The sequence below is a fragment of the Rattus rattus genome, chromosome 15, assembly GCF_011064425.1.
Source record: "Rattus rattus isolate New Zealand chromosome 15, Rrattus_CSIRO_v1, whole genome shotgun sequence".
NCBI lineage: Eukaryota > Metazoa > Chordata > Mammalia > Rodentia > Muridae > Rattus > Rattus rattus.
Window position 1 is genome coordinate 72,820,466 of NC_046168.1, and position 15,257 is coordinate 72,835,722.

The following is a 15,257-nucleotide window of genomic DNA, read 5'->3' on the forward strand; positions in this document are numbered from 1 at the left end:
GCGATGGCGGCCAGAGTACGCTTACCTTGTTTGACAAGGCTGCTCATTGCACTTTCGAATCTGGGGCTCTGGCTTGGTCAGGTCCTTGCATTTCTTGTTGTCCACTTGGCTGATATTCTTGTTCATGATTTTTGTGCAGGACACTGTTGTCTTCCTCTCTCCTGCAAAGAGGCGGACATATACCGTGAAGTCATTTCGGGCATTTGTGAAATGGGTATTGTTATAAAATCGAGCTAATTTGGGGATATGACAATGGATATGACACCATTTAAAAGGTACATAACAAAATGTATCTCTGGGATTAAGAATTTTTCCTTCGAAGGTAAACAGAAGTTGCTATGTTACAAGGAGATGTTGGTAGGGTAAGTTAACAAGATGTTGACTGAAGCTGGATCTTTTAACAGTGAGTGGTCAGATATTCTGTGTGTATAGAATATCCTGATACTCTTCTCCATGATGAGAATTCCCCAAAGCACATAAACAAGTACATGGACGTCTACAGATTCCATTGCTATCATATACATTAGCAGTGATCTACAGCAAGGGAGAGAAAGTGTTGCTTTTTTCTTTTAAAGTGTACCTTACAGCTTTATTCATAGTGCTTCTGACAAAAGCCCTAAGACTTCTAAACAACTGTCACTTTTCTTGGGTAAAAAACTGTGAGCTTATTACAATGGAAACTTTTAACAGACCATTTGTATTTTGTGTTCATTTTTCTTAGGACACTGATTGATAATGTCAGTATCATCTTTAAAGGCTAGTGTGTTCTAATTTCTTTTTCTCAGTATAGTTCTTATAAATAATATCTGTATATGAGATTTGACAATATATTTATTGTTTGAATAATGTTTTCAGCAACAAATGTTAAAATCAGATGGTCGTCTCGACAAAATGTTGTCTGCATACAAAAGGACCAAGTTACTGGAATAATTTATGGCAAACTCAGGTCATGAATCATCATGTTGGTATTAGAAGTCAGGCTTGTAAAGAGCTTTATGAGAATAGAAAGGTGTTCTTATGATATTAAGTAAAATAGAGGATAAAAATCACATTTTACTACTGAAGAAAATGCTGAAGAAAAATGGCAATCATTTTAGTGCAGGGTGTTTGCTCGGTTTGTCTGGTTTGGTTTGGTTAATGACATGTCTTGGAACCAACACAGAAGGGTAATTTCAAAGCTGAAAATCAAGACAATGATATCCCTAAAATGCTATTTTCCTATTGAGCATATTCTAAAATATTTAAAAGCCACATGAGTCTGAATGCTGAGAGCCCCGTTCCAGTTTGAAGTCGCAGGCTGGGTTCCCTCCTTACAACCTGGAGTCAGACACGCAGGGCAGCGGCTGCAAGCTGGGGGTGTGGTAAAATGGTGGTGGGCGGACTAGAGGAACGTGGAGCACTCCTCCTCTTCTACTCCCTTTCCTCTCGTCTTTGACTTACTTTTCTCCTACTTTATCTTTTCAAAACACAAAGGCATGCTGATAACTCTTCCCTTTTTTCATAACTGTCATTCTACGTCCATTCAACAATTCTTTCTTCAATCCCTCTACTAAGTAAAGCCGGAGGCGATGCTGGCAGTCCTGATTTCACACGGAACCTCCAGGCACTACAAATGGCCTGGTTTTGATGCTTCTTCTGTACTTGTTGCTCAAAATTGGTCTTTCATATAAAACAGGAATTTGTAATGAAATGATTTGTTAAAAAAAATATAAGACACTCCTTCAAACATGATTAGGTGCTTTACCTAAAGCAAAGAAAACATCTAATTCACAGGTACATTTTAAGCTATTTGTAAAAGAAAGCCCTTAGATTGGAGAGATGGTTCAGTGGTTAAGAACACTGGCTGTTCTCATAAATGGCCCAGCATTTGATTCCCAGCATCCACATGGCAGCTCAGAACCATCTGTAAGTCCAGTGTCAGAGGATCCAATGCCCTCCCCTGGCCTCCATGCGTACCAAGCCAGCATGTGGTGTACATACAGATATGTAGGCAAAATACCCACACATATAAAATGAAAACAAACATATCAAAAAATTTTAGAATTAAGAGGACTAGTATCGATGTCGTTAAAACACTTTTATTTAGTTTTCAGAGGTCTTTCCACGAGTAATGTATTTACATTATTTCTACCCCTTCCCCCCGCAAACTTCTCCCATGTTCTTTCTCACTTCTTCTCAAATCCATAGTCTCTCTTAAATTAATATTGTTACATACACATGTGTGTATTGGTATGTATCGCGCGTGCACACACACACACGTTGTCATCACACAAGTCTTGGCTAAGCAACAATATTGTTGAGAATTTCAAAGATGCAGCTTCTGTGCCGGAATACATGATCTCACAGTTGGCATTGTGGTTCTCCAACTCTTAACAATTCTTTCCACCTTTTCCAGGATGTTTCTCTGAGCCTTACGTATGGAATTCTATCATAGACATTTCAACTAAGGTTGAACATCCCACAGTGATTTTCTGCATTAGTTACTTTTCTGCTGTACTAAACTATTCTGGACCAAAACAACTTATGGTGAAGGTGTTTATTCTGGCCTGCAGCTCCAGAAGGATAACAGTATTTTACGGTGGGGAGGTAGAGAAACAACAGTGAGCACAGGACCGCGGCTGGAACTAAGCCACCACATCTTCCACCACGAATAGGAAGCAGAGTGTGAACTAAACTCTCAAAGTCCACTCCTAGTTACACACTTCCTCCAACAAGGCTCCATCTCCTAAAGGTTCCATAATAGCCCTTGATGGTGCCACTATTTGGAAACCCAATGTACCAATACCTGAGTCTGTGACGGTCACATCTCATTCAAACCTGAGCGCCTACTCTCTGTATTTTGACCAGTACATCTCTAATCCTCCTTCTCTTCAAATGACTTCTTTTTCACTTGTGTCTAATTATGAGGGCTACACTTATCCAGGATTATATGGACAAATATTTAGAAGGCAGTTAGAAGTTATATTGGCTTAGGAAATTGGCAACAATATGTTCTTTAAGATCTGTGACTTCTCCAGGCAGGGAGAACTGGCTATGGTCACAGTACCACCAATGAATTCCTTCCCATTGAGAAGGAGCCTTGTTCAGTGAGTCAGCTGTTGGCTGTCCCTAAGATATAAGTGCCAGGTTGCCCCACTGGGGGAACCTTGGTATGCTAGCCATTGCTATGATTTGGAAGCTTTAAAATCAGGTAAAACTATCAACTGCCTTTTCCCCTTGGCAGTTGCATAGCACCTTCCGATATTATAAGAGCCAGTCCCCAGGAAGAGGCTTCCAGGTTAATTACAACTTCATTCCTCAAAGCCTTGTCCAAAATGTATGGTGTCTTCAGCAATAGGAGTTTGCCTTCAAATTTTGGGAAGCAACCAAGGGCAATATTAATAGTATATACTGCTTGTGGGGAGGGAATCTCCTGGCTGAACAACCTAAAGAAAGGTTCCTTACGCTTGGCATTTAGATTGTCAAGTGTGTGTGTGTGTGTGTGTGTGTCTGTGTGTCTGTGTGTCTGTGTGTCTGTGTGTGTGTAGAATGTGTACATGCACAAAAATATTTTGCATATCTCTAAGCCAGCCTACAACGTAGTATTTTCTTATTCCTTTTTAAACATCCTTGCTGACACTCATCTGTCTTCCTTCCTCTCCCTCTGCATTACCTCCCTCCTTTCCTCACAGCCAAGGTCCCTTCCCTGTTTTCTCTCCCTACACAATACCAGTAACTTAGTTTTTATAAAGCACAGGATGAAAGCTTTTATCAGTGAGTGTGCACCATCCATATCTTTGTCTTTCTTTCCTTTCCTGCACACACACACACACACACACACATACACACACACTCAGTGTTATATTCCAAATTGTTGGAAAGGTATGCTAGCATTATTTTTAGGTAGTATTCAGCTTATAGAATTCCTTAAGAATGTCTCCTTTTTGTTTTTGTATTTTGCAATATCTGATATTTATAAACTTCATTAATAAACTTGACAGTAATAAAATTAATATTCATGATGAACTAAATTTAGCTTGAGTTATAATTATAATGTTAAAAGACAGTTTAAGATAATTGTAATAAAAATTTAACTGGGCAGCACAACACATTTTTATTTCTTTTCTCCACTTATTACTGTGTGTTTAATTCTACGCAACACAATTAGGAAAGGAACCATCGAACACTGGGATGTGACACTGACCAGTGATGCTACCTGCTCTCCCTTAGGAGACTGCAAAGAAGCTATTATTTCTCTTTGTTCTGTAAAAGGTAACTGCCGCGAACCTGTTTTTAATGTTCCGTGCTTTGAGCCCAGGCTCGTTTAATTCATGAATATGCTGAAAAGTGACAAAGTTCTTTCTGGCAGTAAAGCCAAGAAAGCAAAGTTAGAAGTGATACCAGTCTTGAAATTACGTCCATACACTTTGTGAACTGAAAAGGGAAATGATAGCTAAAAGTCCAGAAATATTTTGGCATAGAAATGGAGATTATTATTAAAAACTGTTGACTGAACAGTGGAACTCCATCCAGAGAAGATTTACACACACACACACACACACACACACAGAGAGAGAGAGAGAGAGAGAGAGAGAGAGAGAGAGAGAGAGAGAGAGAGAGAGAGAGAGAGACCAGATCCTGTAAGACTGTAGTGCTGACATTTTATAAAACCAGTCGGAGAAGATAAAAATAAGGATGGCTAAGGTGTTATCTAACTTTGTATATTCAAACATCTTTCTGAATCCAAAGCGATCCTGAATGGCCAACGAAGAACACTATCTCATAGCAGGAAGGCTTATATGAAGACAGGGAGCTACTCTTCAAAGCAATGTGAGAAAGAGAAAACCTTCAATTTAAATGCTCTGGACTCTAATCCTAGTCACCCCTACACAGACATGTGACACTGAAATTTCACTATTCTCTATGTACTCCAGTTTCTCACACTAGAAAACTTACTCACTTTGAAGAATACTTCCTAATCCTGCTGACTCAGAAACTTGAAGACTCCATAGTGAATCTCTTGCTTGATGTTCAGAAACTGACGAATTTTTTCCTAAGACTTACAGAAATAACCACTAACCTTAAACAATTTGCTTTTCAAGCGGAATAACTACACATTGTATTCATTGTAATTTTGATGCAGCTTTCAACAGAGCACAACTGCAGAGAAAAGGGAAATGGATATTCTGCAGAGGGCAAGTCCTTTGTTGTCTAGATTTTTAAGTGTAAAAAGGATTTAATGTCTGTTTTCTCAGTGATGAGGTAGATTATCAGTTCCTTTATTATATTAAGTAGGGAACATATATGATTACATATATGTGGAATACATATATGGTTGAAGAGTTATATTAATGAGAATTTGCAACTGCACACTTTAATTTGGGATGTTTGCTTCTGTTGGTCTTCTCTCCCCTCCCCGCCCCACCTCTCTTTCTCTCTTTGTGTCTGATGAGTGGAAGGAGAATCCCTTAATGTAGATGGCCATATGAAGAAGTGACAAGCAGAGGAACAGAGACTTGGGCAGGTATTAGATGCAGGGCTAGGAGAATGTGGAACCTAGAGGCATGGTGATATTAGGATCGGGCGAGAAAGAGAATTTCCATGATGATGATGATGAGACATTCCAACTTAAGCAGTGATTTGAAACATACTGGTTAGAGTTCACCTTGACGTAACTGTATTATGTCTGTACCCTTGGATGCTCCATGAGCCTCTATGCCCCTTTCAGGCACTGTTTCCTGTCCTTGTTTTCTGTGCTGCATTCACCGGCATAAACATTTTCTTGTTCATAAGCAGTGTTTCTTGGATCTGCAGGGTGTGGGCTTTAGAAATCTCAACAAGACCCTGTTCAATTTTCTCTAACTGCGTCTCTGGCTTTGAGGCATCATAGCCCCACCCTTCCTACAGTCAGGAGACAGCCTCTGGGGTCCTCTCTTTCTTTGCTTGTGGATGTTGGCTCCTGGCTTTATTGTTGTTTTGTCTTTGACACTGCTCCTACAAAACTTTTCCAATTATAATATCTGGATGATTTTCCCAGTCCTGTGTTCTCAGTTCCTGATCTTCTTTTCTTCAGATCAAGATGGATTTTCCTTTAATGGTCACAGTACCTCCCTCTGTCATCCCACTAACCACTCTGGGTCACTTCCATAATCTCTTTTCTATATTCTATCATCTCGTGTCACCATTCTGTTAGTGTATGAAAATTGACAGTTTCTAAAATACAGATTGGCCCTAAAACCCTTAACTCTAGTTCTCCTCAATGTCCTCAAGTCCTTACAGCATAATTTACCTCTTTATACAACCATTTTGAACTCAACACATGCAGCGTCTGCTGTCATCTACCAATTCCTTATTTTATCAGATTCCCCTGGAAATCCTCAATTTTGCTCTGTAAGAGTATTTGCAAACTATATACAGCTGACAGGTGCTACGCCATCGTAGGGACTGAAGTCATGATAAATTCATGACTTTGGAAATCAACTGGACCATTAGTGCTACCACAGAGCAAAATACCTGTTCCCATTCAGAAACAGTTGAACGGAGCAGCCTCTCCCCGTGGAATTGCCCAGATGTTCACCATCACCGAAACCTAATAAACTAATAAACCTAATAAAGTCACTCAGTGTCCAGGATACATTAACTTCCTATTATAAATTCCATGCTAATGTTCCTGTAAACAGGCAATGACACAGTGGCTAGGGCAATTTGAGTTCCTAATACTATGGAAGCTGATCACTCTCCTTTCCATTGGTGAGCAAAAGTCCTAGCACTCAACTCTCCTTGTGCCAGCAAAGGTATTTTGAAAATACTATGAAGACCTTAAAGAAACATAATGACCTTAACTGTTCTACTCTGCTAAATGTGAAAACCAGGTGGACTGTTTGAATCACTTTCTACTGACTTTTTTTTATTATTTATTTTTTATTGGATATTTTATGTATTTACATTTCAAATATTATCCTCTCCCCCCTTCCCATACCCCTTCCCCCTCCCCCTGTTTCTGTGAAGATGCTCCCACTCCCACCCACCCGCTTGCACCTCAACACCCTGGCATTTCCCCACACTGGGGAAATGAGCCTTCACAGGACTAAGGGCCTCTCCTCCCATTGATGTCTGACAAGGCCTTTCTCTGCTACGTATGAGGCTGGAGTCATGGGTCCCTCCATGTGTACTCTTTGGTTGGTGGTTTAGTCCCCAGGTGTTCTGGGGGAGTCTGATATTGTTTATAGCGTTTTGAGCCACATACAGCATTAAAATTAATTTTGAGGGTATCTTAATTAGGGTTTCCATTGTTGTGAAGAGACACCATGACCAAGGCAACTCTTTTGCAGTCCAGGTCCTTTATTCCCTTTGTGTCCATTAGGCCATGAATTCGTATGGAATGGGATCCCGCAGCTCGGGTTTTTTCTCCTTTAGTCCTCACAAAGTGGGCTTCTCTGGGTGGCACAGGCTGGCGCTTCAGGGGAACCCAGGTGCCCTTCTCTTTGGCTTCCTTTTCCTTCTGATCGTTCGCCTTCACACGCTTCAGGAAGTGGTCTCTGCTCTTCGGGTGCTTGATGTGCTCAATCTGCACATTGATCCTCTTGGCCAGCATCTTGCCCTTAACTTGCTTGTTTACAATGATGCCCACAGTATGCTGGGTGACATTGCAGACTCTTCCGGTTTTGCTGTGGTAACACTTATGGGACATTCCTTTTTGAACAGTGCCCGTTCCCTTGATGTCTACAGTATCACCCTTCTTGTAGATTCCCATGTATGTGACCAAAGGAACAACTCCATATTTCCTAAAAGGTCTAGAGAGCATATATAGCAGCCATCTTCCAGTAACTCACGAAAATGACAAACACAAAAGGCAAGAGGAGAGGCCAAGGCCACTCTTATAAGGAGGACATTTAATTGGGTCTGGCTGACAGGTCCAGCATTTCAGTCCATTATCATCAAGGTGGTAGCAAGGCAGCATCCAGGCAGGAATGGTGCAGGAGCTGAGAGTTCTATATCTTCTGAAGGCTGCAAGGATAAGACCTACTTGCAGGAAGCTAGGAGGAGGGTCTCTCAAAGTGCACTCCGACAGTGACACACCATAATAGTGCCACTCCCTGGGCCAACCATATTCAAACCCCACAGGGGGTTGGCAACTGCACTCCTTTTTTCACATTAGTAAAAATAATGCATCTTAGACATGAATGCTGACCAAGTCTCCATCTACAGTGTTACTTGGTAGATTCTGGCAGATGGTCATGGTTCCCTTTCTGTGACACAGCCCTCGCTCGCTTGCCTCACAGACGGCATCAGTGTGTTCCCTGTGGTGCTTGCCGCCCATCAGAATCTGCTCTGCTGCCTTCTCCTCGTCTCCCCAACTCTCAATGACAGAGCAGCCCAAACATCAGTCTTCTAACAGCTTTTTCTCTGCCTTCCGCCATTCCTCAGGTGGCTCCGTCTGCTCTCATCGTTTTAACCCATTACCCACATGTTGTATGTGAGTAGCTTACTGTTCCCTCTCCCACATCAGACGTGTATCTCCAACTGCTTACTTGACATCGCATTTCGGCCAACAGGTATCTCGAACTTTGGTTGAAGCTCTCAGGCCCCCAGGTCCTCCTTACCCTGGCACTTGAGATGTTCCTTGGTTGTCACTTCATAGTGGCTTTATCCTGTCATTTGGAAAAGCCATCTCATCCCCTCCCCCGATTCTCGCAGCTTCATATGTAGCTCAGCAGCACGACCCATCGGTTCTCCTTTTCTACTGCTTCCAAGCAGCTTAGCTAACAGGGCTCTCTCGACGGCTGCAGGGTTTCATCTACACTTTTGCCCTGTCTAATTTACTCTCAGCTGAGAAAATCAGAGGGTTACTATTATACCTGAAAACTACAATATTCCATCCCATCACCTCTTTTGTATCTCCTATCAACCACGGAAGAAGGGCGGCATGAGGTACGTCACAGCTCTCTGCTTTCCTTCACCCGGAGTTCTACTCCTACAGCTACAGGGGCGCTCACTCTTAAGAATTCGATGCAGCCTGACTTTGGTGGAGGGCTTTTCTGAAAACCTAGCTTTTCAGTGAACCTACCTCCCCTCCCCTCGCCTCCCTCACCTCTCCTGCTTATCCTCATCTGCTTGTCTTGTCTTGGTGCTTAGCGTATTTTCATACAGCTTTGTTGATATGTACATCTATTTCCTGGTTCTCCTATCCCAGGTACCCTCCTGACAGATATGCCAGTTTCTTCCCATGCCCTCCTCACTCCTTCAGAAGGAACATTTAAACTACAAGTATGGAGAGTTGTGTTACCCAGAAAACAGACAATTCAGCTCTGTGCACAAACCCATTTCATATCCTGTTCACTACATATGTATCATAACTCTACCCACTGAGGATTTCCTTTTATCCTTCAAAGGCATCTGCTCCATGGAGCTGTACAAACTGTTATTAAATGGAAATGAGAACTGGAGTGGGATATACACAAAGTCTCCGGGCACAGAATCTCCTCCGGAAATGGTCAAACTCAGAGACTTCCCACTCACACATTTTGCACTGAAGTAACTTGTTCATTTGCCTCCCAATATCCAGTATAGAACTAGAAAACAGTGAGTCCAATTTGGGGGTGCTTCTGTATTCACAGTAATAATGACACACTTTAGAATCAGTAAGCTCAAAAATGGGGGAATTAAATGTCTTTACTTTGCATGCATATGTATATAGTTGAAGAACACAATTTAAAAGCAAATTCAGTATCTGTCAAAACACTCCTTCAATCATTCCATTCATATGTATAAATTTTATATCTTAGAATCAAGAAATTTTAAGATTTTTAATTTTTGACTCAATACCATGCTGTTTTTATCACTATAACTCTGTAGTATAATTTAAGGTCAGATACAAGGATAACTCAAGGATTTCTTTTTTATTCAGGATAGTTTTACCTATCGTGTGTGTGTGTGTGTGTGTGTGTGTGTGTATGTGTCTGTTTGTGTGTGTATGCTTGTGTGTGTTTGTGTGTGTTTGTATGTGTGTGTTAATGTGTGTGTTTGCGTGTGTGTATGTTTGTATGTGTATGTTTGTGTGCATATGTTTGTATGTATGTGTATTTGTGTGTGTGTTTGTGTGTGTGTATATTTGTGTGTGTGTGTGTGTGTGTATGTGTGTGTGTGTCCATATGAAGCTAAAAAGTGTTCTTTCAAGATCTTTAACAAATTGTGTTGGAACTTTTATGGGGATCACACTGAATCTACAGATTGCTTTTGATAATATGGGTATTTTTACTATAACAACCCTACCAGTCCACGAGCATGGGAGCCCTTTCTATGTTCTGATATCTTCTTTAAATTCTTTCCTCAGTGTCTTAAAGTTGTCATCATACAAGTCTCCCACTTGCTTGATCGGAGTTACCCCATGATATTACACTGGCTGACTGTGTTGTGAAAGGTGTTGTTTGCATGATTTCTTCTTCCGTGCAATTGTATACAGGAAAGCAACTTATTTTTGTGATTTCATTTTGTATCCAGCTTTGATGAAAGTATGTATCAAATGCTGGTACTAATACAATGTACAGCACAGCCTGACTGGTGTCTCCTGGACCTGGTATAATATACATAAACACATTATTCCCTATGTAATATGTATAGCGACCAACCAGTCTCATTGAATGAAATAGAATAGTGGTCAGTGGCCTTTCCACTTTAAGTCAGACTTTTCCCCATGAAATAGGTCAGATGTTCGGCTTGTACACATACTCTAAGTAACGGAGTTCACAAACCTTTATGGATTCTACAATTGTAAATTAGGTATTTTTCAACCTATCGTACTTATCAGTGTAATCAGAAAATGACTGAAGTTTTGCAAAGATAGAAGTTAAATGGTCTTCACCTCCTCCACACGTGGCATTGCAATCCCCCCAGCCTGCGTGTGTCCACATGAAGAGGGGTCCCGACTCCTTAGAGCTCTGGTTGTCTGGAAGAGGGTCTGATGGCACAGTGTATTCGTAGTGAAGACCGTAATTCTGATCTTGAAATAGGAGGACCTGTGGCATACGGAGTGATTACAGAATATGATTTAAGTAGAGCACATTCAGTGAGAAAATCTGCAAAGATATTGTTATATAAAAATGCTAACTGCACAATGAATGTATACCTTTGATTTACAACAATCTCGTAATATTACTTTTAAATATTTAAAATGCTATACCTTTTCAAAGTTGGGAGAGTCACCTGTGATTTACATACATCATGACAAAAGCTCACTGGAATGAATCCAGAAATACCCGATCATTTTCATTTCATTTGGCCAACCATCCCCAAAGCACGACATATGATATATTATATACCTGTACCTATGTGGGTCCCTATATCTGTACATGATTCATAAACATGATGTGTTCAAGGGTCAGGAATGTGCGTTGCATCTAATGTCAAGATACAAAATCAACCTTGGATTTTCTACTTTTATAAAAAAAAAGTCATAGAAAAAGTCACTCAATTAATATGGGATGTCTGTCTGTCTAGTTTTATGCCAACTTGACATAGATTGTCATTTAAGAAGAGGGACCCTCACTTGAGAAAGTGTCTGCACAAACATGACCTGCAGGCAAGGCCATAGGTCATTTTCTTGATTAATTGCGGAAGTGGGAGGGCCCAGGCTACTGTGCAGGGCAGCACCCTGGCGGGGGTCCTTGGTTGTCCAGGAAAACCTGTAAAGCAGGCGAGGAAGAACAAACCAGTGAGCTGCACTGCCTCTGCTTCAGTTCCCACTTCCCAGTTCTTGCCGTCAGTCCACGCCTTGACTTATCATAGAGATGGAGTGTGTCCTGAGAGTGTGAACAAGCGTCAACCGAATTAGAACGGAATCAAGCCTTTCCTCTGAGTGTTTCTCTGCATTGTAATGTTTTGTGACGGGAGTGGAAACCTTAGCTAAGACGCGGGCTAAGGCTGCAGTCTAGAGATCACTGTTAGCAATGGTAGAGAAACTCTGAATCACTAGAGGGGTGATACTTTGTTCTCTGGCTGTTTATATTATCTTAGAATTTTGGCAATGTGCATGTTTAAATGGATTTTAAATAAATATTAGATTAGTAACAGCGCGGTTATATACAGAGTTTAGTAAACTATAATGGCTCAATGTACATGGGTTTGACTCGACATTGTGCTGAGCCCCAATTAGAGGCTATACCAGTTTGGCTTTCAAAAGGATCCAAAGTCAAGGTCAGAAAGGGATCATCATGGATTAATATTCATATACATATCTGTGTGTGTATGTAAATATTTGAGCGTGTATGTTTTTCAGAAATTTGTTCATGAAATATGTTAAATGTAACCATATGGAATATGGCATGCCTATAAATTCAACATCTGTGTGAACAGTTGGTGCATAAAACATTTCTCTCTATATTTTTGACGTAGGTGTGTGGGGGGAGGCGTAATGACTATTTCTCCTTCGTCTACATCGGTTGTAATTGTAGGTGACTAATGGGTACCAAATCAGACAGAGTACATCCCAATATTGATTTTGGCTTAAATATTTGATGAAATGTTGCCGATTGTAAGTTACATTCAACCTAATAAATAAACAGTAAAAGCTTACATTTTAAATGGTTCTGATGATACTATAATAGAATTTTTAATTTGGTGAAATGATCATATCAACACACTCATTTTCTGCCCTATCCTACTTAATTATATGAAAACAGTCCCCTTTCCCTCATAAGCTACCTTCTCATTGATAGAACTTCAAACCACATTGAACACCTAATGCCGCTTGGAACTGAGAGACTGGCCACAAACCCACGAGCTCTTTCATAAACCATCTGACTTTGGCAGAACTCTCTGCAGAAGGAAAGTGTGAGCGCGTTACAGTCAAAAGCTCATATTGAGGAACGGCAGCGGCACACTTCGCCTTTCAAGTCAGTACCGGTTTTCAATCTGCAATAGTCATTAGAGAGAAATATCTCAGAGGTACAGTTTCCTTTGGATTACCAAATAAATCCAGGTCACACACATAGCTCCTTTTAGATCCAGTTCACTGAGTCAATTACGATGCCTGGTTCCAGGAAAAGCCTTGGCAATTACGAGTCCGATTAAGGGCTCTGCTGTAAGAAAATTCTCTTACTCTGAGGTCCGATGGGTACTGTTTACGGATTTTAAGCAAAGGCTCGGGACAAGTCTCATCCTTTTATTTTTCTTACATAGATTAAAACAATAAATGGTTACAGAATGCAGTCAAACATAGTAGTGTTTTCAGATGTCAAATCATTAAAAATGTTAGCTACTGACATATTTTACATGATTCAAAGATGATGTTAAGTGTAGTTTACCCCGTTATATAGATATTTTTTTTTTGTTCGTTTCTGTAGACAGCACAGGACAGAGCAGATCTTTTCATTGACATTTTCAAATAGGATGCAAAGGAACTATCAGGAGATGCATAAAATGATTATTCAAAGAATGCAATAATATTGATGAAGCAAGACAAAGAGATTACACAGGTACTATTTATACTGGACAGGCAGTTATATAAGCTATATAAGGTTCTGGAAATTCAAATCGTGGTTACTGGATCAGCCACAGTGGTATCAGGTGGGAGCTGTGGGAAATGTATGGACCTCGGTTTCTGATGCAAAACAACTGAATCAGAAGGGATATTTAAAAGGGGCCCCAAATCATAGGTCCATTAAAATAAGATCATCTATGAGCTATAGCGCCATTTCAACCTTTGGGTCCGAGAAGAAGCCACGGAGGTGTCTACAGTTGAAGACTAACTCAACTGCAGTGAAGATGCTAAACAGTGTGACACATGCCACTACGGCAAGCGGATTCATTGTGACAGTGGGTTTCTGTGCATATAGAGAGGTAGTGCTTAGGTATTTGAATTTGAGATTCCTTTTTGCTACTAGAACAAACACGCAGCCATCTGCACATTCATTCCTTTGGGGACTTGGCCATCAGCTCTGAGTACCTCGATCAAGACCTATGGACAAAACAACCCAGTGGCACAGACACAATCCCACCGTTCTAGTCCTTGCCCTTTAATTCTCTCTTAATGCACATTTAGTCTTTTGCTACATGATGACGAACATTATAGTTCCAAACAGTGCAGGGTTCAGGATCCCTTGCAGTAATCCATTAACACAGTGAGAAACAGGGAGAGAAGACTGAACACTCTCTTAAGTTGTGTTTCCAACTCTCCCTTCCCAAAACAATGCTTAACCAAAGGCATTCTGCAGACACAGATGAGTCCCATTAAGTGCATGATGACTGCTGTAATCCCCATGCTGTGGCCTATCCTGATGAATATCCATTCTGGTTTATAAGGGGCAAAGGGGTTTCATATTCTTAGGTGATCTATTTCCACTATGAGCTTGCTAATTCCTTAGAACATTTGGTCCACTTTCAATAATTACTATTTTTATATATCACAATTTAAAATATCTTAAAGTTCCTACAAATATCGCTTAAAACGATTTTAAATGCTGTTCTGATAATTCCCATATTTAAAAAACAAATGGGGAAAAGGGAGAGAGGAAAAGAGAGAGAGAGTAAAGAAAGGGGGGAGAGGGGGGGGAGGGGCAGGGGAGAAGAGAAGGCGGGGGGAGATGAATGGAGGAGGGAGGGGAAGGTGGGGACAGGAGAGGGGGGGAGAGGGATTAGAATTTTCCTTGCCCTGAGAAGCTGGTTTTATAACACTTTCCCATTTCTGCCTCTTACCAGGAGATGTAAAGGTGTGGTTGTGGGTCCTTTGGCAGAGATCTTCTCCCACAGGCCTCGTCTTATGTAATGGACTGTAGTTCCAGCTAGACTGAATGCTCCAGAATGTTCTATCTTCCAGTCACTGTTTATAGACTGCTTGCTGGCATCTCGAAGAGCTATAAAAAGATGAAATACAGGATGAGTGTGGACAGAACTGTTGATGAGTAACGTCTTGACATTGCTTTCCTAAAAGCGTTTCAATGTGTCTCCAGCCTCCGATGCAAGTCTAAAGCCACCGGTCTTGTTGCTACTGAAATCAACAGAATCTTCAATATCTGTTAGATGCTTATATATCCATTAACATCAATGACCTGCTAAGGTTTTGCTGCTCTACCAAAGTTGTTCTGCTGCCATCAATATAAGTAACAAGTGTATGAAAGTATGAAAATTTACTGCATCAATCTTCTCTGAAAAAGTATTCTTATCATATACTAAAATAATGTCTAAAGGGAAGTTAAAGAAGCATACATATCCTTATTTTTATGTAATCAATGCTTAATTATTAATTTTTACTGAAAGAGAAATACATTGACCAAAACATCTCA

The 15,257-nt window shown here is 40.6% G+C and overlaps 1 protein-coding gene and 1 pseudogene across 1 annotated transcript in view; both read right to left on the bottom strand.

The window, feature by feature from the left end:
- The window catches only part of Adamts19 (ADAM metallopeptidase with thrombospondin type 1 motif 19), a 190,854-nt gene that overhangs the window by 35,403 nt on the left and 140,194 nt on the right, over positions 1 to 15,257 (bottom strand). Inside the window, exons 17-19 of the mRNA XM_032886036.1 lie at positions 14,671 to 14,828; positions 10,841 to 10,994; positions 26 to 161 (exon numbers count right to left, since the gene is read on the bottom strand). Coding sequence (XP_032741927.1) covers positions 26 to 161; positions 10,841 to 10,994; positions 14,671 to 14,828 — 448 coding nt within the window. The remainder of the gene's footprint in view (positions 1 to 25; positions 162 to 10,840; positions 10,995 to 14,670; positions 14,829 to 15,257) is intronic.
- On the bottom strand, positions 7,339 to 8,517 carry LOC116884892 (annotated as a pseudogene).